Genomic DNA, 26,431 nt, shown 5'->3' with positions numbered 1-26,431 from the left:
AAACGATACCCATCCCTAGTGGAGAGGACTGAACACCATCACTGGACGGAGCACAGTGAGCAGAGGGGGTCCAGAGTCTGGAGACCAGGTTTGGGCTAACAGATTGAAGCAGTTTTTTAACAGGTTTGATTCAGTAGCCCTTCCTTCCCCCATCCACCAGAGCTCTTCACACCCCCTTCACAGCTCTCTGCAACCCCCCATAGCACCGGGGACATCAGATGCACTTCACCTGCCCCCCTTTTCCTTTTCCTTCAACGACTCTACTGCCTCTTCCCCCCACGCCAGTCATCAGGAGCCACCCACTCACACCCTACACTGCAGCCTCTCCATCACAACTGACCAGGTGCGAAGTCAGCTGAGGAAGATGAAAACCAGGAACGCCACGGGTCCGGATGGAATCAGCTCCAGACGTTTGAGGGACTGTGCAGATCAACTCTGTGAGGTTATCACATCTTTAACCTCAGCCTCAGCCTGGAGAGGGTCCCCATTCTGTGGAAGACCTCCTGCTTGGTGCCAGTCCCAAAGACATGCACCCCAAGGAGCCAAACCACTTCAGACCCTTTGCCCTGACACCTGATGAAGACCATGGAGAGGGTCATACTACACCACCTTCGCCCATTAGTCGGGAAAGATCTACACCCGCTGCAGTTTGCCTACCAGCCGAACATCAGGGTGGATGACGTGGTCACCTACCTGCTGCATCGGGGCTTCTCTCATCTGGAGAGCACCAGGTGCACTGTGAGAGTCATGTTTTTTGATTTCTCCAGTGCCTTCAACACAATTCAACCCTCAGTGCTAAGGGAGAAGATGCAGGGAGTGGGAATGGACCATCAGCTGTCCTCATGGATTATTGACTACCTCACCAGGAGACCCAAGTATGTGAGGCTGCAGGACTGTGTGTCTGAGGTGCTAGTTTGCAGCACGGAGGCCCCACAAGGAACAGTACTCGCCCCTTTCCTCTTCACCCTGTACACTGCAGACTTCAGTTATAACACGGACACTTGCCATCTCCAGAAGTTCTCGGACGACACCGCCACTGTGGGTCGGGTGTCGGAGGGAAACAAACTAAAATACAGGGGGGTCATCAATGACTTCATCAGCTGGTGCGAACAGAACCATCTTTGCATCAATCCCAGCAAGACAAAGGAGCTGGTGATTGACTTCAGCAAGAAGCCACCTCCTATTACACCAGTGAACATCCAGGGTTTGGACATTGAAACAGTGGAGGAGTACAAATACCTGGGTGTTCACCTCAGTAACAAACTGGACTGGTCCATGAACACAAATGCACTTTACAAAAAGGGTCTAAGTCGTCTCCACCTGCTATGGCGGCTGAGATCCTTCAGGGTGAACAGGACACTCCTAAGGATGTGTTACGACACTGTGGTGGCGTCTGCTATTTTCTATGCTGTGGTCTGCTGGAGTGGTGGAATGGCAGAGAGGGACAGGGGGAAACTCAAACTGGTCAGGAGGGCCAGCTCTGTCCTGGACTGTCCGCTGAAGTCCATCGAGCAGGTTGTGGAGGAGAGGATGTTGTCTAAGCTAACATCCATCATGGACAACACCTCCCACCCCCTGCATGAGACTGTACGAGCACTGAGCAGCTCCTTCAGCAGCAGACTTTTACACCCACAGTGTAGGAAGGAGCGCTACTGCAGGTCATTCTTACAGCAGCTGTCAGACTCTATAACACAGCTTAACATCCTTTGGTCATCTTACTCACCAGCTTGTTTGTTTACTGTACATTTCATACATATCTCTGTACAATTTTTCAATACATATTCTGCACATTGTTACCTGTATATACGAACTTCAGTTGCTTATGTTTATAGGACCACTTTGTGTCTTTCTTTTAGATTTTATTTTCCCTTGCTGTAAGAGCTCTGTAATACCGAAATTTCTCATCCGTGGGATAATAAAGGTTTATTCTATTCTATTCTATTCTATTCTATTCTATGAGTCAGGTTACAGGGAGCTGGTGAGGAATCCCCTCCTTCTGAATGTCAGCAAGACAAAAAAACATGGTTGTTGATTTTCAGAAATAAAAAACTGTGACTCGGAGCATCAACTTCATGGGTGAGGAAGTGGAAACAGTTGACAGCTACAGGTAACTGAGTGTTCACCTGAATGACAGACTGAACTGGAGGACCTACAGTCTATAAGAAGAGGATGAGCAGACTACTTTCTAAAGAAGCTCAGATCCTATAATGTGTGCAGGATGTTGGGAGGTCTTCTACCAGTCTGTGGTAGTGAGTACCAACGATGCCAGTGCCAGAGGTCCCAGCAGGATCAACAAACTAACCCACGAGGTATACTTGATATAGAAAGTATAAGTCATGAAAATAAAGATTCATAGATGAAACACAAAAGTCAAAGTGCACTTTTCCCACTGACAACATCCAGATGAGCAGAATCAACTTTTACTTACCTGGATGATTGAAACAGATTTTGTCTTGATGTTTGCTCAGAGTGCAGCGATGTCCTGCGTGAAGGCGCCTTCAGTCGCTTGTATTTATGTCCACTGTTAAGAGGCAGGAAGCCACTGCAGTATTCTCCTGAACGACAGCTGTGTCACTCAGACATACGTGCTGATAAGGGGAAGGAGTCAAAACCGGAAACCAAGATTTCCTGAAGTTTTTTTTTTTTTTGCAGAGTTCTTTCCACAAACTCAACTTTTCAAACAGTTCCAACAACAACAACAGTTCCAACACACCCCTCTGTGTGTCAGTATGTCTCTGAGCTTCTGTGCAGGATTATCATTAAAACTCTAGTAAAAACTGGCACCATCGCACACTCACGCCTTTAATCCAGCTGTGACGGCCGCGCACAACGTGCCACCTTACAAAAATCAAGAGGTGCACAGCTGACCGACGCAACACAAACACTGTGTTCCAGTCCAAACAGCTTTACTTTAAATCCATCACAGACAGCAAACTCACCTGTTTACCTGCAGAGTCATGCACCCTCTAAATAACACACAGTTAGTATAAACTTCAATATGTGTAACAGGACATTTCATCATCAGTTGGTTTTTAACATGGCAAAAAACCCTGACAAAAAACAGCCAAAACAGACAAACACAGCATCTGTTTTTATTTAGATTTTGTGCAGCTTCTCTGAAAAGAGAACCACAGATGGATGCAGTAAGTCAAAAACTGGCACTTTAAGATAATTAAGGCACTTGTTGTTGGTGATCAGGTTTACTCTGCAAGTGGTATGATAGAAACAACAAAGAAAAAAAAGTTTACCATCATTTATTCCCCAAAGCTGTTCAGTTCTGATGTTTGATTATAACACACATAAAACTGTTTCAACATAAACTGAAAATATAAGCTTTGAAATACAAAGAAAATATCTATAAATACTACTAAAGCTCTCTGTAGTTCCACACATCCAGACCTGAGATAGTTCAAAAGTATCCCTGCTCCAGTGAAGCAGGTGGAAACCAGGGCCATGAACACACATACAGCTCCTCCACCTTTATTCTATAATGTGCCAGACTGAAAACTGCCAAACAACATACTTATGATGAGAGTTCTGAGCAAATGTTGCTGATTACTTTAGTAAAATGATTTATTAGTTAGCATTTTAAAACAGTGTTGCAGTGAACACTGTGCCTTCATTAGACGTTTCTACAGTGTATCATGTGCTGCTGTTAGACTAGACTCAGAGCCCGGTCATGGACAGTCCCACTCCTTAAAGGCTGCTAAGAGCTAATTTGATCAGAGTCTCACTTTGTAGGGCAGCATAAAGTCGTGTTACTACAAATATCAGTGGTAACTGAGTAACATTTGGAAGCTGACAGCAGTCACAGGTCTCTGAAGGCACAGAGCTGCACTCTCTCTTGGCAATAGAGAGCCAGCACAGATGGATCTTTGAGAACACTCAGCTCGTGCTGCCTGTCAGCAGACTGGGAGAAGTCGTCGGGGCCCTCTCCACAGCCTCCCTCCTTGGGGTGACTGGGGTACCCCGGGTGGACCATGAGCTCAGCTGTGACCGCAGGCTGATGTGAACCCTGCACACAGCTGGAGGTAGAGGATGAAGGGTCCGCAGCCAAGGCGTAGCTGAGGGCCCTGTGCAGGCTTGGGATGGACATGTTCTGCCCCATGGTGGTCAGTCCCAGGTACACATCTGGCCACCTGTGGAGGGGGAAAATCGTTATGATTCATGTTTATCATATGTGCAACATCAGAAACTCTCTACAAACTCTTGTCCTCCAATTGACCAGTTTCCTTTATTTAAAGACACACTCCACACTCTGCCTAACAGCTCTTTGGAAACTCTAATGAGACAGTTTTAAACCTGTCACAACATCTTAGCAAAGACATTGAAGTTCTTTGCTAAAGGCAGCTAGTCCTTTACTAAGTTTCAGTGTTACGTGTAGAAACACTGGTTCATCGTTGTGTCCTGAGTCAGGTGTCTCTCCTGTGCTTGGCTGAGTCACAGGTCAGTGTTGAGTAGCTTAACAATAAAAAACTAAATTCCTCTGAAAACAAGCATCACACTGAACAAATGAGTGAAACGCTGCCAGTGTTCAGAGAAAGACTTCAGACAGTCTGGAGACTTCATAAAATGATGCTGGAAATCTGGAAGCAAAATATAAAATCTAAGAAAGTGTGGTGAGTTTTGGACAGCACTGTGAAACACTTAAGCTTGATGCTTTAAGGAAACTCAAAGTAACTGTAGAGCTGACTGGCCTCAGAGCTGAACGTTACTGAAGCAGTGTGGGCTCATCTCCACAGACAACAGGACAAAAAGCAGCCAGCATCCAGCTTTGATGAAACCTGGAGAATTATTTCTGAGGACTACTTAGAGAAAATACAAGCACCCCACAGAGTCAGGCTGTGATGGAGAATAAGGTGGTCACACCAAATACTGATTTTCAGGTTAGAGTTGAACTCTGGTTTTGCCTTAGGTGTGTTTTTCATGTATGCTCACAAATTTGTTTAATTGCTGCATTTATTTCCTGTTTTTGTAGCAAACTAAGTAAATCTGTCTAATACAGTAATGTGCAAAAGTCTTGAGCTGTGCCATTGCTTATCTAACAGACATTGAGCCAAAGTCCAGTCCTGCTGCTTCCACAGGACTTCAGAGGGAAGCGTGTGCTGGTAATACATGCACCATATAAACTGATCATCAATAAGTATGAACACTTGTATAAAAGCAGAAGCTTTTGCAGGTTGCAGGTTTGCATTCAGGTGTGTGTTAGTATAGAAATACAGGCAAAGACAACAGCACTGATCTGAAAGATCATGAATCCGTTGTTACCTTCATATTAAATCATTTTAAAAATATTTCTTCACGTCATTATGAGACGTGAGATTGAGACACAGACATTAGAGCCTCTTAATGCGTGTTTTGTTTGGGTTTCCACCAGCGTGGAATTACCAAAAATAGAGAGAGCATAGCCTAACATATGAAACAGGAAAAGACCGCCGTGTAATCCCTTTATTTCAACAAAGTAACTGTATTCTAAATACCACCTTTTACACGGTAACTGTAACGGAATACAGTTACTCATATTTTGTATTTTAAATACGTAACGGCGGTACATGTATTCTGTTACTCCTCAACACTGGAGATGACACTCACTGCATATGTGTGGTCTATAGTCGATGTAGTGAAAGTGGTTTAATTTGAAGCCTGGTCTAGTCCCAGCAGTTTCATACAAACAGACCTGATTCCATGGCGTCTGAAAACTGGGATGGCATCCAGAGCATCCTTCTCCACCTGCTTGTAGAATTTGTGCAGGTGTGCTGGTATCCATGGGCAGCTGTATAGACCCGGCTCCACAGGAACACGAGTGTAGGGGATCCTGAGATCTGAGACAACCTTTGCAAACACTTCACGGACCTCTGCACAGACGACATAACACGAACATTTCACTGCTGTCATCTTCTTAATGGAGCCAACAGTTAATGACAAAGCACTCACTGAACTGAATCCTAAATATGGAAGAAAAGCATTAGTGGAACAATAACTAATAGGAAAGCTCTGTGTTGGACCACAGCAGGACTTCTCTTTGTTTCTCAGGTAAATTATATTTCCATCCATATAATCATTGTTTTTTTACGTAGCATATTATTAACTATTCAAACTTTTTCACTGGTCAGATGAAAGGATGTGAACCACTGCTTGGTTACTTTTCTATTATAAAAACGTTTTTTTAAATTAATGAATCTGATTTGTAGAACCAAAATCAGCTGCCGTAGTACAAACAAACATTAACGGTCTCCTCCCTTTAGTTCACATTTACCTGCTAACTAAAAAGCAAAGACACACATGTGCACATTTGCATGATTAATCTGTACCATAACTCCATGGGGAAGTGTTGGAAATAATCTGAAACATGCTATATCACCATAATCAGTCATAAATGTGTAAATGCTGTTGACTCTAGCACCAGCATCCAACAAACAGCAGTTACAGCTTTGTCTCTCTTCATCCTCTGATCCTCTGACCTGGGAGGACGTGAACATGTTGGTGTCCGTCCATGTGCTCGGGTAGGTGACCATTCAGCTCCACGAAAAGCCCGACCTGGGCCCTCAACTCCAGCTCCACCTTGGAGGAAACAAAACACACCTGGAAACAGCTGTGATGGAGACACATGACTTCAAAGACGAAGGTCGTTTTAAAATCTGGTGCTTTTTGTCTGGAAGCAAAATATGCAACAATGTGACAGCTGTACCCAAGTTCAAACTACTACTGTCTGAAGACGGTTCAGTTTCATTCATATAGTGCTGAATCTCAGCAGTCGCCTTAAAGTGCTTTATATTTTAAGGTAAAAATTAAATAACAGAATCTGCCAGCGATCAAACTGGAGTCTGTTAGATCTGCTCGGTATTATTCAAACCACTGCAACGCTCTAATCTCTGTAATAAAATACTGTGGTCAGTATTGGTGTAGCTCATGAGGTAGAGCGGGTCATCTACTGATTGGAAGGTTGGTGGTTCGATCCCTAGCTTCCCCAGTCTGCGTGCCAAATATCCTTGGGCAAGATACTAACCCTAAGTTGTATGAATGTTGCTTAGGAAGCACTTATGAATGTGGCATGTTGTATAAAGCGCTTTGAGTGCTCAGATAGAGTAGACATAATAAGTATAAATAAGAACCAGTCCATTTACTGTATCGAATCATTTTTTCTCTAACTGTAAAATTGTATTTGTAAATGAAGTCATTAATAGTTAATGTTAAAGGAATATCCAGTTCAACAGAGTTCAGACTCTCCTTCAGTGCTGAAGGCAAACCTGTGGTTGTTCTTATTTTCTTGAATCAGTGAAAGTAAGATTTACTTTACAAAGGGCTCTTTTTAAATAAAGCAACACCCTGTTTTTCCAGGCTAAATAAAGACCTTCTAAATTAATGAGACGCTTTGTCCTCTCCAGCTTACAGGTCATCTGCTTTAATGTGCGTGTCTGAGAGTTACACCTGGGACTCAAGTACCTGTAATGTGAGGCCTTCGTTTGCAGAGGAGCTGCAGCATCCAGAGTTGTACACAGTGAGGAGGTAACACTACGAGATAATCGACCTCTGTGGGAGGAGCTGCTCTGCACTGTGTTTGCATACAGTAATGAAGAGAGTAGCAGTAGAGGAATGTTATCCTTAAATGTAGTTTCAGCACTTTCAGGATGAAAGTAATCTCCTGTAATCAAATGTATCCCCACTGCTGTGTAATCCATTATTGTAAACTGAAACGTTGTCAAGAAATGATCAGATGAGACTGTTTTTCAGGGAACACTATTAAATGTTCAGTTTCTATATGTCTGAAGAAGACAGAGCTTTGACCTTTATTTTTCACTGACACAGTAAAATTCTAGTTTTTAATGTCGTACCTGTTTCATGCTGAGTTCTCCTCTCTTCAATGCCTGACGAAAGCCCATCTTCCCATGGAAGAAGCCATGCTGGTTTATGAGCGTGGAGGACTGCTGGAGGCTCGGACACACTGGTATGCCTTCAGACAGGTTGGCATGCAAGCCAATGGGAATGTTGTGTCTGACACAGGAACAACACAGCTCTGTTAAACCATGCGATGCTGGCTAAAACAGGCAAACATTTGTCTGTGTTCAGAGGCACAGTCACTCTGTTCTTGATTATAAATACATATAACATCTCTATCGCAAATACAGCTGTGAAAAAGAAAATCCACTGTCTTTTAAGGTTTTATGAATCAGGACATAGTTTAAAAAAATCCACTCCTTCTTTGAAATAGTCTTTTTGTTTTTTCAATGACTGTTTCACATCATCACAGAGGAATCGTACTGCGCTCTTCACAACAGCGCTGCTTTAGTTCATTGAGGTTTGTGGGCTTATGTTTGTGCACAGCTCTCTCAAGGTCCCGTCACAGTTGGGTCCAAGTCCAGAGTCAGCCACTGTAACACCTTGGTTCATTTTTTTGTAGATATTCTGTTTTTGATTTGATGGTGTACATGGAAAGAGTACTTGTATGATACAATGTCAGCCAGGCTTTATTCAGGGACAGATGGCCTCACAGTTAGCTTTATAATACTGTGGTACACAGAGGAGTTCATGGTCAACTAGCAGTTAGATACCCGGGTCCTGTGGCTGCAAAACAAGCTGTAATCATCCCCCAGACTGTCCCACCAATCGCCCTTGGTCTGGAGCACCATGCAGGATCGTACCTCACAGAGTGACGATAGTCATGAAAAAGGTGGTGGATCAGTCCAAAAACATATAGCAGGAGCTGGTTAATGATCTGATGGCAGTTCAGACCACAGTCACCAACAACACCATGGGGAACATACTACATTATAATTGTTTGAAATCTTGCAGGGCCAACAAGGTCCCCTGCTCAGGAAGACACATTTATAGGCTTGTCTGAAGTTTGCCACTGAACATCTAAATGATTCAGAGAAGGGTTACAAGAAAGTGCTGTGGTCAGAAACTAAAATCAACTCAACCTCAGAATTGCTGAGGTTCACCTAAAGAACACTATCCCCATAGTTCCCAGTGGCCTTTTACTTTGCTCTTGTGCGATGACCTGACCACAGTGCAGCTCCACTATTACATGTGAGATCAACTGTCACTGTCAATCAATATCCTCATCCACACAACTAATGCCCCCAGCTGAACCAGGGTGTGGTGAACCAGGATCTACATGCAGCCTGAGTCCACCATTGCATGGTGGCATATACCCCCTTGGCACCTTACTGGTACGCTGCATGTCTCACGCAGACCAGGGAGAAGTGTTACAGGGCTGGAGATACCAAACACCTGTCCCACATCCATGCACGGTCACTGTCTGTGGAAGTGTCCCTGTCCTCAACAGCCATCGGCTATTGAGGTGTAGTGTCTGTGGCCACTGGGACCTGAGCAGAAATAGTAGAGGGAGAAAGGTGATGGGTCCCAGAGCCGCTTACTTGGTCCATCAGTTGCATCCGCTCCACCGACTCTTGGCCATGCCAACAGGTGGTCCAACATTAGCGTCACTGTAATGTCGAGGCTGATCAGTCGATGGCAGCAGACCAACTCCGCTGTGCCCACCTGAGGCCCCTCCATCACCATGAGCTCTGCCAGCCAAGCCTCCCCTTTCCTGGGACCAGGTTGTAGCTTTTGGTTTGCATATTATGCAAGGCCCTTTCCATATGCCAAGCTGCTTGACGTATGGAAAGGGCCTCATCAGAAGCGGCAGCGGCGGTTCTCTAGCACTAGGCCCAGTCGGTCCATAGTCACCCAGCGGACTTCCGCAAAACAGGCAGCTGATCTCCATCATCTTGGAGATCAGCTGTTCTGGTCAACCACACCCCTCACCTGTAGCTGAGCCACGAGCCACACCCCACCACATTGACTTGACTAGATACTGAGAAAGAGTTGTTTATTAACCAAGAAAAGAATTCTGCAATCATTCCCTTTAGCTATTTAGTTCTTTGCTTTTCTACTGTACTCAAAGGGCTTTATACAACTTGCCTCATTCACCCACTCAGACAAGCACTTCTATTTTTTTATGTAAGTGCTTACTAAGTAAGCTCTTACATAAATGCTCAGAGTAGAAAAGTGCTATATCAGAACCAGTCCATTTACCATTTACTAGCCAACATTCACACACACATACAGCAATGGATTCGTCGGACAGCAACTTGGGGTTAGTATCTTGCCTTGGGATATTTGACATGGACACTAGAGCGGCCGGAGATCAAACCACCAACCTTCTAATTAGAAGATGACCTGACTGAGGTGCTTCCTTCTTTTAAAGACTATACCAGATTCTAAATTTGGCTCATCCTAAAGTTATCTTATTTTTTTTATTATCTTATTTTGGTTTTTCTGCCTAATGATAGTATCTTTCACTTCATCTCTGTACTTAATATTGAGAGTTCCACTGAACTGTGCTGGACTGGTAATTTGGCATATCAGGCATTCGCCAAGTTCACCGATGGGGCAATTTTTTTCTTTGTCAATATATTCTGAAGAAGCTGACTGCACTCCATGAGCGTCTGGCAGCACAAATGAACCAGATGCTAGTCGATCAGAGACACCCAGAATGGTTAACCAAAGGCCATCCTGATTCAACTACCAGCCAATAACCTGCCTCAGTACCACATGGAAGCTCCTGTACAAAATCATTCCGGCTATGATGAACAGGCACGTGGCTCAATACATGAGCGGGGCATAGAAATAGGAATAGGCAGGAATAGAAGAGGAGTGAAACACCACCTGCTGGCAGATAGAGCAGTTACCTGAGATTGCAAGACCAGACTGACCAACCTGCGCATCGCCTGGATTGACTACAAGAAGGCCTGACTCAGTGCCCCACACATGGATCCTGGAATGCCTAAAACGTTACCTAAGAGCCTTCATCAGGAACTCAGTGGGGATGTGGCTGTAAACATACCACGGCAGACTTGATGATGTTCACTTGCTTTTCAGCATCTTTATTGAACACTTTTCTAACGGTTGCTGTTTACACACCTCTTGGCTGTAATTTTGCAGCTCCCAGCCACATACACTAACAACAACAACATGACCCAGGACAGGACCCAGTACGGACTCTTTATGCCGCCGAGGCGTGATTGCGGATGCTGCTCAGGCACCACAGACCATGTCCCGTATGTGGTAAGACGTGTGCCAGAGGTTCAAAGGCACCTCGACACCGCGCAGGACCACAAGAGGCGGGACCGGACAGCACCCCGACCTCTGGTGCTGACGAAGCAGGTCCCAATGGCGCGCCAGCCACGGGTGAGGACGGTCAACTTTAAGCCTATAGCACAAGTCACCATCAAGTGAGGGATTTACCAAGGAGATGCTCTGTCCCCACTGCTGTTCTGCATAGGCCTGAACCCCCTCAGTGAGATCACTGAGCTACGGATACCAGCTAAGGAATGGTGCAATCATCAGCCACCTTCTTTAGATGGATGACATCAAAGCTGTATGCCAGTAGTGATCGAGACATCAATTCACTGATCCACATCACCAGGATATACAGCAATGACATCGGAATGTCATTCCAACTGGAGAAATGTAGTCGGGTGATAACAAAGAGAGGGAAGGTAGTCAGAACTGAGGGGATCGAACTACCGGAAGGCAACATTGTAGACACTGAGAACAGCTACAAGTTCCTATGAATGCCAAAGGGAAATGGGAACCACAAATAGGCCGCTAAAAAACTTGCAACCGCCAAATACCTGGAAAAGGTCAGGCAAGTCCGGAGGAGTCAGCTGAATGGTAAGAACAAGATCCGGGCTATCAACACCTATATCCTGCCGCTAATCAGGTACCCTGCTGGGATGATAAGCTGGCCAATGGACGGTATGTACCAGTAGCAAATACAGGAAATGATGACAGCCAGAAATCCTACCAGTGGCTGGACAAAGGTGAACTAAAAGACAGCACAGAGGCACTAATCATGGCAGCACAGGAACAAGCTCTGAGCACAAGGTCCATAGAGGCTGGGGTCTATCACACCAGGCAAGACCCCAGGTGCAGGCTGTGTAAAGATGAGACAATCCAGCACATAACAGCAGGGTGCAAGATGCTAGCAGGGAAGGCATACATGGAACGCCATAACCAAGTGCATGGGATAGTATACAGAAACATCTGTGCCAAGTATGGCCTGGAGGTCCCAGATCAGAATGAGTGATGCCCGCTAGGGTGGTGGAGAATGACCGAGCTAAGATCCTGTGGGACTTCCAGATACAGACGGACAAAATGGCGGTGGCTAACTAACCAGACGTAGTGGTGGTAGACAAACAGAAGAAGACAGCTGTAGTGATCGATGTAGTGATACTGAATGACAGCAACATCAGGAAGAAGGAACACAAGAAACTGGAAAAGTACTGTTAAAGTGAATTGTTAAATGTTGTCATTTTTATGCTTACCATCTCTACATTGTTTTAACTCTGTGATGAAAGGAATTCCTTTGTCCCCCTCCCCAGCCTCTCGAGGTTCTGGGGGGGCTGTAGTGTTTTATCACAAGCACATCCTTGTGAAGGTCTGTTTGATGTTTGGTAAGCTTCCTGCCCTTTTTATGGCTTCACTGTGTTATCCATGGTGAACCATACATTGGGTGTGGGGCAGACTACCCTCTTTATGACCAGGATGTTGTAGAAACAGTTGTGATCAGGAAGACACACACACACACACACACACACACATTCTCACACACTCACTCAAACACACACACACATTCTCACATGCATACAGATGTTTACACATACACACACATAGTGCCTTGTCTTAGAACCATTTGGGGGTTTTACGTGGGCGGTGCTTTGATGTGATGTGTATTGTGTGAACTGTTTTCCCAATAAAAGGCAGCAAGCGGAGGCTGTCGTTGGGGTCATTTTGTGGTAGATACCGACGAGGCCTCCCTTGCAAGTAAATCGATCGATCGCTGACTGTCTTGTTTTCTTCATGATGAATAAGTCTCTAAACCAGCGGGGCTTGTGGAAAAACATACCCAACATTTATTTGGTCCTTCGGAGCCGGAGCCTAACATATCGCATCCACCGAGGAGAGGGAGATGACGCCACTGCAGTCTGCTAGCAGCCAGCGTCTGGGACGCCAGCAGGGCTTGTGGAAACACAGACCCAACAAGTACCAAGGGCTCAGAGAAGAGCTCAAGAAGATGTGGAGGATGAAGGTAACAGTGGTCCCAGTGGTAATCGGAGCACTAGGTGCGGTGACTCCCAAACTAGGCGAGTGGCTCCAGCAGATCTCAGGAACAACATTGGAGATCTCCGTCCTGAAGAATGCAGTCCTAGGAACAGCTAAGATACTGCAGGACCCTCAAGCTCCCAGGCCTCTGGTAGAGGACCCGAGCTTGAAGGACAGACCACCCGCAGGGGCGAGCAGGGAATTTAAAAAATGGTTTGTTGATATACTTTTCAATACTGCTGTCAGCGTTAATCTCGTTAAAATGACGTTAACGCCATAACCGCATTAACGGGGCAAATCTCCGTTAGCGAGTTAACACAGATCGCCCCGTGCAGAGGCTGCATGGCGCTAACACGTTAGGCTCTCAGCGAAGGCGGTCGCACTTTTCTCCTCTCCTCTCCCTTATCTTCCCTGCTTAGCTTCTCATGTCCTTGTCTTGTCTCGTGCTTTTTTTTTTTAAATTCCCTGGAACACTCTCTCAGAGTCTGTGTCTAAAAACCTAAAAGAGAACTATGGATTTGATCAACTGGTCTCTGAATGCTATTGACACCCTTTTCTCAACGAGAAGTCTGGGCTCGGGAGAGCCCGAGTGCCCTGGAGGTACTTTCCCTGCCGGATACACGATGGACGGGTGGCAGAAATGGAGGATCGTGTGCCTGGCGGGACTGTCGATCGAGGACGCTGAAGATATCTACCTATTCGGAACCATGATAACAGGGTTCTTGCTGATCAGAGCTGGCTTGGCCCTGGCTTATCGGAGAATTAAGGAAGCGGAACTGGCTGTTCAAACCCCCACAAAGCTGCCCGCTGGGATTGAAACGATGGTACGAGGTGCGGTTTCTCAGAAAGGGCTCACTGAATGCAGCATGGTTAAGATCTTGGAGAAGCTTACGGCTGCAGTGAATACTCAGAATAAGACCTCTGAGTGCAAACTGGATTACATCTTGGAGGGGCTCGCTCGGAATAACACCTCTGAGCGGATATTGGATTACATCAGGGAAGAATCCGCTCAAATCAACACCTCTGGGCGGAAGCTGGATTACATCGCGGATCAGTTGGCTGCGGTCGTGAGGTCTCAGAATCTGCTCTGTGAGCAAAAGAGTGACAAGACCACGGAACTGAAGGTTAATAACATCACGGAGAAACTCGCAGCTATCCAACGGGAGATTGAGAGACCAGTGTCGGAGTGCTAAAAAACAGCTTGAAATTCTCATGAATTGTTGCAAAGAAAAATCACCATCATAATGCGGCTACCCCTTCGGCGCCAGCTGTGGTCTCAAGGCTGGAGCTGAACAAAAACTCCCTGATAACGACTGTGTTGAGTCTGTTCCTTCCCATTCCATACAAGGCCACCTGGGTTGGCTGGAAGACTGTTTACTTAGCCTGGCAGGGCGAAGGACACTGTCTCAGCTGAACTCTGGACACGCATACACATACATACACACTGATAAGCACACACTCATCCCCCCCTCCCTTTCCAAACGCCTTCGATGCTTGTTTCCTGCGGGCGAACATGGGTCTGCGCCCGCGCTGGAATGGTAGCGCTGGGCAGGGCGGCTGCTGTGCTCGCTTCGAATAATTCCTCACCCCCCACCCAACCCTGTGGCTTGTCACGTGTTTCATAATGTTGTGCTGTGGACATTTATGTGCTTTTTTGTGCAGAGGAGTTTTGTTGTTTCCTGTTCTCGTGCTGTCCTACCATGGGAGCACAGCATGAGTAGAGGTCTCTTTTTTTCCTCTTGTACTTTCCCATTGTAGTGTACATTTCAGTGTTTTTTCTGTACTGCTACCGATCTCCGACTTGTATTCCCATGTAATGTCTGTGTTGTGTGTGTAAGGTCGGGGGGGGGGGTCCCATTTCACTGCACGGCAACCTGCATGTGGCGAATAAAGCTTGGATTGATTGATTGATTGATTGATTGATTGATTGCTTAGCTTGTTAACGGTTATGGCGTTAACGTCATTTTAACGAGATTAATGCTGAGAGCACAACTTTTTAAACCTCTTGAATTAAAGCTTAAAGTCTTACTTCACTGTTTGCTTTGAAATTCACTGTGGTCATGTAAAGAGGAAGGGGAAAAAAGTATGGTTCTAACTCTACTTTATTTATCCCTGAAACTGGGAAATTATTGTGTTACAGCACCCGAAACGTTAAACACAATCCATAACAAAGTAGCTTAAATGAAGCCGAAGCAGAATAGCACTAATAATATAAAAGTAATACTATATGGCAAAACAAAAAATTTAAATAAAGCAGTAAAAATAAAAAAAATATATAAAAAGCATGACAAAAGCTAAATAGAAAAGAGAAAAAAAAGTTAAAATAGGTGATAAAGAATTCCTTTATATGTCTTTCTGGCAGCAGAAATATATGAGAGAGTTCTGCTGCCGGTGCAGTGTGTAGTGCAAAGGAAAAAAATGAAGGAAAATGAAAGAAAAAAAAATAATACCAGAGTTACAAAACGAAAAGACATGGGAAACATAAAGTAAGTCTTCAGAAACTGCCACGACTAGCAAGAAAAAGTGAAAGATTTCTGGTCTCCTAGACATTACATGATCTGCTGTAAATGGTATTTTTGCAGCGTGTTAGATTTTACATATACAGTGTAAGGCTACGCTTACCTTTTAGCCAGATCTGCCGCCTGTTTTGCAGCTGAGCCATTAACCAGCAACGAGACATTGGAGATGCCTCCAGCCTGGAAGCAATCCACAATCCCCTGGTTCCTCCTGGGACAGTAGCCAAAATCATCTCCTGTCACCACCAGCATCATTCTGGGCTGTGGCATTATTGCTGGTCTCTGTTGGCGACACACAGGGGACAGATTAACATTCATCATTATGGTGTCTATGGCTAATAATGATAAGGTTGTCCATTATCAGTGAACATGGTCCCTGGATCCTCCGACTGTTCCACGTCACATGGTTTATCAGGGCTGGACTGGGACAAAACATCGGCCCGGGCATTTTGACTAGTGACCGGCCCACCATGGTATTATAGGAAAAGCCATAAAGCCTTTATAATAAACTTAAACCTACGCCATCCTCCCTATTCTGGTATTCTAAACTTAGCAAAAATATAAAACAACCTAATTTATAATTACATATATCTCACTAATAGGGTTGCCAACTCCCAGCAAAAAAAGAAAAGAAAAAAATAGGGAACCACTCCCCCACCCTCTGCCTCAAGATGCTTAACTGACAAAAACGATTTTAATTTAATGCACAGAAATCTATTATTTTTCTCCAGTAATTAAATAGATTCAACATCTTTCTTCAACAGAACTGCAGACTGCACAGATGGTACCTTAACAAAGGAAAGAATACTATAACTTACTAGGATATATACTAGACTTAATATTTAATGAATACAATAATGGATTTCTATACATGTTACATCAGATAAAAACTTTGGTTGTAAGATTCAGATAATTATTTTTTAAAAGCGAGACATTTTAAATGAGAATAAGAAAGTATTTCTTTGTGCCCACCTTTCCCTGTTAATGCCCTACCTGGCCCCCTGGCTAAACGTTGCTAGACCCGCCCCTGCACAGTTACCAGCTGTCAGCTACATAGAAAAGGATCCTGGTGTTATTTGTCTCTCAGAAACAGTTCATAACTTCCCTTCAACTCATTCATGTCACCTAAAAGGTAAACCTGTTTCTCCATCACCTGTTCAGCTCTGATGATTCAGTAAGGACATCTCCTGGTTTCATCTTCATGTTTCCCTCTCACCACATATCCAAACCGACATCATGACCAGCAGCTTTTACAGCTGTGGCTCTAGCAAACATCAGCTGATACTAGAAATTAATATTAAATAAATTCTAACAACAGCTGATCAAGCTTAAACGTGCTGCTGTTGTTTAACGCGACATCCGCTGGTTTCCTCTTTCTGGCGCAAAGTGGGCGATAAACAAACAAGAGAGAAAAGCCGATCAGCTGATCATTGATCAGTTTCATGATTGAAGTAGCAACTTTCTAGCTGAAGTAGTACGGGACAAATCGCATACCTTTTCACCTCAACTTTAAAGTTTGACCTCCTCGGCTGTAATTGGTCCAGCCCAGAGTCGATCATGACCAACTGGCCAATCCACCACCATTCATTTATACTGTTAAAAAAAAAGAAAAGAAATAAAACCCCATCGGCCCATAAAAACGAAAAATCACGAGCGGCCCACTGGGCAAATGCCCGGTATGCCCGATGGCCAGTCCAGCCCTGTGGTTATTGATAAGAAAGACACGAAACACCAAACTGTTCTGGTTTTCATCAGTGCCTTTCATCGCTGCTATAAAACTTAAAAGAGCAGCACGTCAGCAAACATAAGCACACGCACATATCTGCCATCTATTTTTTCCCATGGCAGTCAGTCAATACACCAGCCACGTTTCTAAACTAGATGATGGTCTGATTTAAGTTTTCATGCACATTTTAAGATTACTCTACATTGCCAGCTGGACTATTAAAAACACATAAAACTGCAAAGTTAGTCTATATTAGCCCTTTTGTGGTGATATACTTGCCCGATGCAGCTGCCAGCTCATAATCAATGAAGTGCTGGAAAATCTTTCACTACTTCTTTGCTGAGTTACTACGCTCTGTCCTTCAGTGTCTCAGGATCTTCAGTTTGGGGCTGCATTCTAATATGAACAGCTTCAGTCCATGCAGGTAAGTACAGAGCATGATGAGCCAGACGGAGCTGCTGGTTTTTACAGTGTAAAATTATCTGATCTACCTGGGCAAACACAGGAGCCACCTAGAAACCAAACAGTAACACCTTAACAAACATGTTTACTATTTAGATCAAGTTTGAAAAAACAAACAAGCCAAAAAAAACACCCACAACAACACTCCTGTTAATCTTAGCCCCCATGTCTATTAACCCAACAATATTCTGCTCTACAGGTTCATGTTTACCATTACTCCTGAATTACAAGCAAAGTCTGCACAGGTAGGTCATAAGTTTCTTTTTAAATGGTAACAGTAGTGTCCACAGATCTTTGGTCCAATAGAAGAAGTTGGGGGCCACAACCTCCAAAGGGCAGTCTCATTCGGTCTTCTGGATCGAGGTACAGCCAACAATGATCAGCAGACCTCAGAGATCTAGCTGGCACATACGGATGTAGCAGCTCACTGATATATGGAGGCATCTGATCATGGAGGGGTCTCAAAATGATCAGCACACTTTTAAACTGAGCCCCAAACTTTATGAGGAGGCAGGAAGACATAATCTGTCCACCTTAAGGGGACCCAGTGATAAGCCTGACAGCAGAGTACTGAAACACTGGTAAGTGATCCAGAGATGACCTGCTCAGGCAAATGAACTACAATAATCAAGGTGTAATGAAATAAAGGTATGTATAATCACTTTGATTTCACTTTGAGACACAGTGTATTTAAGTTTGTAAAAGATAACCAACATGTTTTTCCAAACTGAACGCCTGATAAAAGGTGACACCCAGATTTCTCACAGTAGGGAAAACTGAAGTTGAAAGATGAAGATGAAAGGGGCACAGAGTTATTCAGGATGAATGCAAGTGTGAACATGAACTAAATCAGCAGAAGCAACTAAAAAGCTCATGTGAAAGAGAGAAAGAAACTCCCTCAAGTGCTGATCCAGACATTCAAACACAAGCTCTAAATGTCTAAGTCAAGATACCATTACATTTAAAGATGGAGCTGCCAGGGAGGGGGAAAGAGGAAGACCACAGAGAAGGTTTATACATGTAGTGAAAGAAGACACGCAGGGGTTGGTGTGACAGACGAATATGCTAGATATGGGGTTAGACGATAGCAACTGATCTGCTGTGGTCACTCCTGAAGGGAGCAGCCAAAAGAAAAAGACGACAAGTCTCATAACAGCTGAAATTCACTACCATGCATGGCAGCTGGTATGTGGTGTCTCCACTGTGTTAAAGGTCAAATGCACACAATGAACACTGTTACAGTTCACTACATGCATAGGCCATTTCTCATCATACATCACACAAAATCATGAGTCTAGTAATTAAATATAGTAAAAATAATGATTATTACTATATTTAATTATTGTAGTGCAGCAAACATACATGTGGTTTAGAAACAGCTACTATTACATTCTCAAACTTTCTAATTTGGTTTTGTCCATTTTCTGTTTCCAGATTTGTGGACGTTAGACATTTATCCCTTAGGCAGTATCATTAGAAGACATAGCATACATTTTCACTGCTATGCTGATGACACCCAGCTCTATCTGTCCATGAAGCCACATAACACACACCAATTAGTTAAACTGCAGGAATGTCTTAAAGACATAAAGACCTGGATGGCCGCTAACTTTCTGCTTCTTAATTCAGATCAAACTGAGGTTATTGTACTCGGCCCTGAAAACCTAAGAAATATGGTATCTAACCAGATTCTTACTCTGGATGGCATTACCTTGGCCTCCAGTAATACTGTGAGGAACCTTGGAGTCATTTTTGACCAGGACATGTCCTTCAATGCACATATTAAACAAATATGTAAGACTGCTTCCTTCCATTTGTGCAACATCTCTAAAATTAGAAATATCCTGTCTCAGAGTGACGCTGAAAAACTAGTTCATGCATTTATTACTTCCAGGCTGGACTACTGTAATTCATTATTATCAGGATGTCCTAAAAACTCCCTGAAAAGCCTTCAGCTAATCCAAAATGCTGCAGCAAGAGTCCTGACAGGGACTAGAAAGAGAAAGCAGATTTCTCCTGTATTGGCTTCCCTTCATTGGCTTCCTGTTAAATCCAGAATTGAACCTTCAGTTTTCAGGCCCACTTCTGTGGAACCAGCTTCCAGTTTGGATTCAGGAGACAGACACTATCTCTACTTTTAAGATTAGGCTTAAAACGTTCCTTTTTGGTAAAGCATATAGTTAGGGCTGGACCAGGTGACCCTGAATCCTCCCTTAGTTATGCTGCAATAGACGTAGGCTGCCGGGGATTCCCATGATGCATTGAGTTTTTCCTTTCCAGTTACCTTTCTCACTCACTATGTGTTAATAGACCTCTCTGCATTGAATCATATCTGTTATTAATCTCTGTCTCTCTTCCACAGCATGTTCCGTCTCTCACCCCAACCAATCACAGCAGATGGCCCCGCCCCTCCCTGAGCCTGGTTCTGCCGGAGGTTTCTTCCTGTTAAAAGGGAGTTTTTCCTTCCCACTGTCGCCAAAGTGCTTGCTCATAGGGGGTCATATGATTGTTGGGTTTTTCTCTCTATGTATTATTGTAGGGTCTACCTTACAATATAAAGCACCTTGAGGCGACTGTTGCTGTGATTTAGCAATGTATAAATAAAACTGAAATGAATTTGAATTTAATTGAATCACAATAATCAACAGCAGCTTTACTGCTACTCAAGACTTTAACTTTAATAACAGATTTGTCACATTGGTAGACCATAATTTATTGATTGCCTTGCTATATTATAAGCAATTATATATTGTTAGCTATATTGTAGATGTTTGATTTCAATATCTACAACTACAGTGAATACAATGGTATTTATGAATGTTAGTCTAAGCTTGCATGATGGCAGGTTTTAGAATTTCAATAAACTCCTAAACTGACATGACATCACACTGGAACAAATGAGGACAAATGTATTAACCCATAATGAAAGTTTTTGTCAAAGTGTTTTTTTCCAATACTTTCACATTCTAATTATATTCGTTTTCTGTATAACACACAAATTATTTTAAAATTAATCATAAATTACATATTTATTCATTTATTTTCTTATGTTGTAAATTTGCACTGTACAGTCTCTTATTTTTTTTTTTATGTTATATTCTGGACTTTTGTGTGACCCTGCATGCTCCATCTGTCTGTCTTTGCTGCTGGAACACATGAATCTCCCCAATGAGGAACAACAAAGGATATTTCTGTTCTATTCTATTTCTATTTGTACATAATATCAGAATTATTTAAAAAACAACAACAAAAAAACTCAGTGGGTAAATATTATCAGCTCCCTGACACACACAGACTGATTGCTGATTTTCACAAAGCAGGAAATGGATATACGAAGTTATCACAACTTTTCCAAGTGCCAAAAACTGGAGCTAGAAGGATCATCAAGAAATAAAAAGAGAGCTGAAAGTACTGAACAAACTACTGAGAGATCGGTTTAAAGATCCCAGAAGACAGTAGTGAATGACTTTGCCAAGTTGGGAATTGTAGTCTCAAAGAAGAAAATCACAAGAACCTTAAACAGGAACAGACTGACAAACTGGGACTCTTATCAAGATGGAAGGAATCAAAATATGTCACAGAAAACCTTAAGTCAGCAGCAAAACTACGTCTAGGTCATTGCTTTGTCTTCCAACATGACAACAGCCCAAAAAATATGACACTCCTGATGAAAAACTTCCTCTACAGGGCCAAAGTGAACATTACTGTTTGGGCTCCACAAAGCCCTCCTATTGAAGATCTATGGGGTGAACTGAAGAGCAAGGTCCATGCCAGAGAAGCTTGAGAGATTTACCAAAGAAGAATGGGCTGGGCTTGCTCTCAGAGGAGCTAATCATTTATTTCCATGGTAGTTTTGGTATTTGTAAAATAATTTTGTTTCTGTGGGCAAAGTAAAATATCTTGATCTGCTCAATCATCCAGGTAAGTAAATCCCAAAAGGTTGATTCTGTTCATCTGGACGTTTTCAGTGGGGAGAAACATTTTGTCACTCATCCAGGTGACTTCTTTAGTCTCAGCTGACTGCAGGTTTCCCCAACATTCCTCGGGCAAAGTAAAATAATGTAAGAATCCAAATGAAATAAGGATGTTTGTAAAAGCTGCATTAAAAATTCCTTGCTCTATTTAACAGCACTTGTGTCATAGTGAGGGCTGGTTTGTTTTGAGTTCCTCTCGCTCCTCCAACTTGATCACACTGCAGGTACTTTCCTTTCCTTTGGATGGAGGACTGGATGGAGAAAGTACAAATACTTCATTAATGTACTTCAGTAGAAATTTCAGAATCAATTATTTATTCTCAATAAACCCGAGTAAACCATCACCAAACTGGTTTAGATCTCTGGAATCGTCCATTTCTAAATTGCTTTGAAAGATAAACCTGTGTATTATCTTAAAAATGCTTCAAAGGACCAAGGATGAAGATCCTGAATGGGTCCGGGACAGGCTTGCGGACTAGGTGCTCTGGCTGGGCCTGGGAGTTTGGGTTCTGGGTCATGGCTGGGGTGTCACCAGGGTTGTGGGTTGGTGCATGCAGCGAATCAGTGGAAGTGGGGGCCTCTTTAGCTGACGGGTAGGTTGGGACTATCTTTTACAGGTGGTCTCTGCTCTTCAGGAGTCCACTCTGTGGGTGGGGGGGTCTAGCAGAGGTAGAGGATGGGTGAACCTGGGTGTCCATTGACTGAATGTTGGGGTGGGTGTAGTTTTTCCCCTGTAGCGGAGTCGGGTGGGCCACCCCGAGCTCTCTGGGGCTCGGTGGTGCTACTGCCCCAGTGTGGATGGGCCTGGGCCCCCTGCCCTTGGTGGATTTTGGGGAATGGGGGTGCCCATGGGGATCAGCGGGGCAGCTGGCTTCAGGTAGGAGGTATTCCTCCTCTGTTCCCTCCTGGTTGCCTGAGCCTCAAATTTATTCCACAACGCAGACACTCACATTACGTACACTCTCATGACAAATGCATATAGGGCCTTGTGGGTGAGTACACTGAACTATGTCCAGAGGATGGTCTGTTTATTCAGCCTCACCTCTGGTGCCAGTGCCCACTTCTCAATTTTAAATCGCACTTAGACATTGAGGGTTCTTGGGAGGGGCCGAGCTGTCACCAGCAAAGGCTTGTTGGTGCCATGCCCCTCCCCCGTTTTAAATAAACTTTAGAACAGCATGCAACAACATCACATATGAGTGGGCGGAGTGAGGTATCAGGTCTTCTCATACCCCTGTTCTCCATTTGGGGCAGGGGACAAGGAGGAATAGCTGGCCGTCTGGTCAAGCTGGTGGGCTTCCCTGCTACTGCGGGACCGGGACGGTTTGCTTGTCTCCACCCCAGGGTACAGGGGACCATGGTGAACACCAGAGGTGAAGGGAGCCACCAGGCGGAAGAAGGAGTCCTATTGGGCTTTTTAGCCTGTGGGACTTTGGAGGCAGCTGATAAGTACCGACAGGCCAAGTGGAACGCAGCTCGGGCAGTGGGTGAAGCAAAAACACGGGTGCGGGAGGAGTTCGGAGAGGCCATGGAAAAAGACTTTCGGATTGCCTTGAACAGATTCTGGCAAACCGTCAGGCGACTCAGGAGGGGAAAGTGGTGCTCTACCTGCACTGTGTATAGTGCGGGTGGAGTACTGCTGACTTTGACTGAGAAAATTGTCAGGCAGTGGAAGGAATACTTCGAGGACCTCCTTAATCCCACTGTCTTCCATGATGAAAGCAAAGTCTGGGGACGAGGGGGGCGGCTCGTCTATCCCCGGGGGTGAGGTCACTGAGGCAGTTAAGGAACTGCTTGGTGGTAGGCCCCCTGGGGTGGAAGAGGTTTACCCAGAGTTCCTGAAGGCTCTGGATGTTGTAGGGCTGTGTGGTTGACACGCCTCTACAATGTTGTTTGATCAGTGGTGGTACCTCTAGATTGGCAGACCGGGGTGGTGGTTTTCATCTTTAATAAGGGGGACTGGAGGGTGTGTTCCAACATATAGGGGATCACACTCCTCAGCTTCCCTGGAAATGCCAGGGTGCTGGAAAGGAGAGTCCATCCGTTAGTCGAACCTTGAATACAAGAGGAATAATGCGGTTTTTGTCCTCGTCGTGGAACACTGGACCAGCTCTTTACCCTCTCGTGGATACTTGAGGGTGCATGGGAGTTTGCCCAACCAGTCTACATGTGTTTTATGGCCCTGGAGAAGGCATTCGACTGTGACCCTTGGTGTGTCTTCTGGGAGGTGCTTTGAAAGTGTGGGGTGTCTGGCCCATTGCTACAGGCCATTCGATCCGTATACAACCGTTGCAAGAGCTTGGTTCGCATAGTCAACAATAAGTCGGACTCGTACCAGGTGGGTGATGGGCTCCGCCAGGGCTGACCTTTGTCACCGATTGTGTTTGTAATTTTTATGCACAGGATTTCCAGGTGTATCCAAGTGGCGGAAGGCTTTCACTTGAGTGGTCTCGGAATCTCATCTCTGCTTTTTGGATGATGTGGTTCTGTTGGCTTCATCGGGTGGTGGCCTCCAGCTTGCACTGGAACAGTTCGCAGCCGAGTGTGAAGCGGTGGGAATGAGAATCAGCACCTCCAAATCTGAGGCCATGGTTCTCAGCCAGAAAAGGGTGGATTGCCCACTCCGGGTCAGGGACGAGTTCCTGCCCCAAGTGGAGCAGTTTAAGTATCTTGGGGTCTGGCTCATGAGGGACGGGAGAAGGGAGCGGGAGATCGACAGATGGATTGGTGCTGCAGCCACAGTGATGTGGACGTGGTTATGCCACGTGGGCTTCTCTGCTTAGACTTTGTAGAGCCTATGGCATAACCAACATAAGTTGCTGACATCATTAGAGATATTTATGCTTGTGCTGGTGCATTATGTGTTCATTACATCGTGGTATATAATGGCCATAAAAGCAGTCGGTTCTATGGAGTATCAGCCAATAAAAGTGAAATGCTGGGACTTTCCTGGGTCACAGCTCTTTGTTGCAGTCAGGTTTTGTCAGTAACAAACAGATTTGCCCCAGATTTTTTCCACTTCCTTGTACACTCAGATAGTACCTTTAGGAACTTACTGATTCTTTACATTGATGCTATGGTTATTTTTCTTTCTTGTAGTTATATGCATATTTAAGCTTTACCAGCTCTGGTCTCAACGTATTGTAATTCTCTGACATTGGGCCTTTGTTAGGATAGTGAAAAAATCAGGGCTTAGCCCAGCCCTGAAATCTTGTTTTTTTTTGTTTTTTTAAAAAAAAGCAACGTTTTAAAAGTATTCACTATATTTTTGTCATGGTCCTGGGTCGGTGACCCAGTGTTTTGAGTTTTGTACTTTTACTTTTGATTTTATCATGGATTATGACTGCTTGTGTTTTGGTTTCTGTCCCAAGTATTTCTAGCTCCCTAGTTCTATAGTACTTCCTGAGTTCTAATTCTTAGGTTTTGTTATTTGGTTTCCCGGTGTTAACTCTGTGCCCTTCTGTCCCACACTTCGGGTCTCTATGTTCTGTCTCCCCAGTCTCTGTTAAGTTTACGTTTCTAGAGTTCAGCCGGTGTGTTTCCTGTTTTACTTTGAAGGTCTGTGTCTCACATCAGTGTTTCTAGTTTTGCTTCCCTTTGGTCTCGTCATGTCTGATTTCTTCCAGCTGTGCTCTCCTCCTATGTCTCATTCCCCTCGTTATTCCCCAGTGTATTTAAGCCCTGTGTTTCTCTGTGTCTGTGTCGCATCCTCCCTCATGCTGTGTGATCCCTGGCGTGCCTCTCTGTGGGGTTTTAGGTTTTGGTTTTGGTTTCCCAGTCTAGTTTAGTTCTGCATCATTTCCCTGAGTCTGTTATTAAAGCTGCGTTTTTCTGAGTTCATTCCCGTGTGTTGCGAGTCCTGCATTTTGGGTCCTCTTCCTGCCTGACCACAGCCGAATCGTGACAATTTTACAGTTAAATAAATATTTAAAAATACACACTGAGTGCTACCTAAAGGCTGAAGTAAGATGTGTGCAGCTGCCTGTCACAGAATGATACTACGATTAACTATCAGTGCAGTAAGAGTTCTTCAGCTTCGTTACTATTTTTTATTTTAAGCAGCAGCATAAAACTTGATGAAGTAGTTATATGCATATTTAAGCTTTACCAGCTCTGGTCTCAACGTATCTGCTTCTATTCTGCCAAAATGGCCATTTTAAACTGTTACCTGTGTTTGGTCTTTTGGGTACTCACCTCTTCTTCACCTTCACCTGGTGTCTCATCAACCTGCTGCACTCTTAATTTCCTCTACTCTCCTCCTTCCTCGCTCCTGTCCCGGTTGTTACAAATAATGCAATCAGGATGTATCAAACAAACTCTATGTTGCAATTTTTTTGATGTGATGATTAGTATTACTACATTATTAGATACTTTATATTTTAAACACAGATTTTAGCATATATTTAACATATCAGATTGTATTAAAAGCAAAAAACTAATGGTTCTGTTTCATAAGACCAAGTCACTAATGAATACCGACTACAGGCTAATATTTATTATACACTACCAGTCAAAGTGTGGACACAGCTTCTGATTTAATGGTTTTTCTTTATTTTCACGACTGTTTGCATTGTAGATTCTCACCGAAGGCCTCAAAACTGAATGAATGAACACATATGGAATTAGGTAGTAAACAAAAAAGT

The 26,431-nt window shown here is 44.1% G+C and overlaps 1 protein-coding gene across 2 annotated transcripts in view; it reads right to left on the bottom strand.

The window, feature by feature from the left end:
• Positions 1–3,087: 3,087 nt before the first annotated feature.
• Positions 3,088–26,431, bottom strand: part of ydjc (YdjC chitooligosaccharide deacetylase homolog) — a 28,883-nt gene continuing 5,539 nt past the window's right edge. For both annotated transcript variants that reach the window (XM_063489741.1, XM_063489742.1), the window contains exons 2-6: positions 15,733–15,908; positions 7,833–7,992; positions 6,462–6,561; positions 5,678–5,855; positions 3,088–4,139 (exon numbers count right to left, since the gene is read on the bottom strand). In XM_063489741.1, coding sequence (XP_063345811.1) covers positions 3,809–4,139; positions 5,678–5,855; positions 6,462–6,561; positions 7,833–7,992; positions 15,733–15,908 — 945 coding nt within the window. In that variant the 3' untranslated portion in view covers positions 3,088–3,808. The remainder of the gene's footprint in view (positions 4,140–5,677; positions 5,856–6,461; positions 6,562–7,832; positions 7,993–15,732; positions 15,909–26,431) is intronic.

The sequence above is a fragment of the Pelmatolapia mariae genome, linkage group LG12 (assembly GCF_036321145.2).
Source record: "Pelmatolapia mariae isolate MD_Pm_ZW linkage group LG12, Pm_UMD_F_2, whole genome shotgun sequence".
NCBI lineage: Eukaryota > Metazoa > Chordata > Actinopteri > Cichliformes > Cichlidae > Pelmatolapia > Pelmatolapia mariae.
This window is presented reverse-complemented; position numbering and strand designations above follow the sequence as displayed.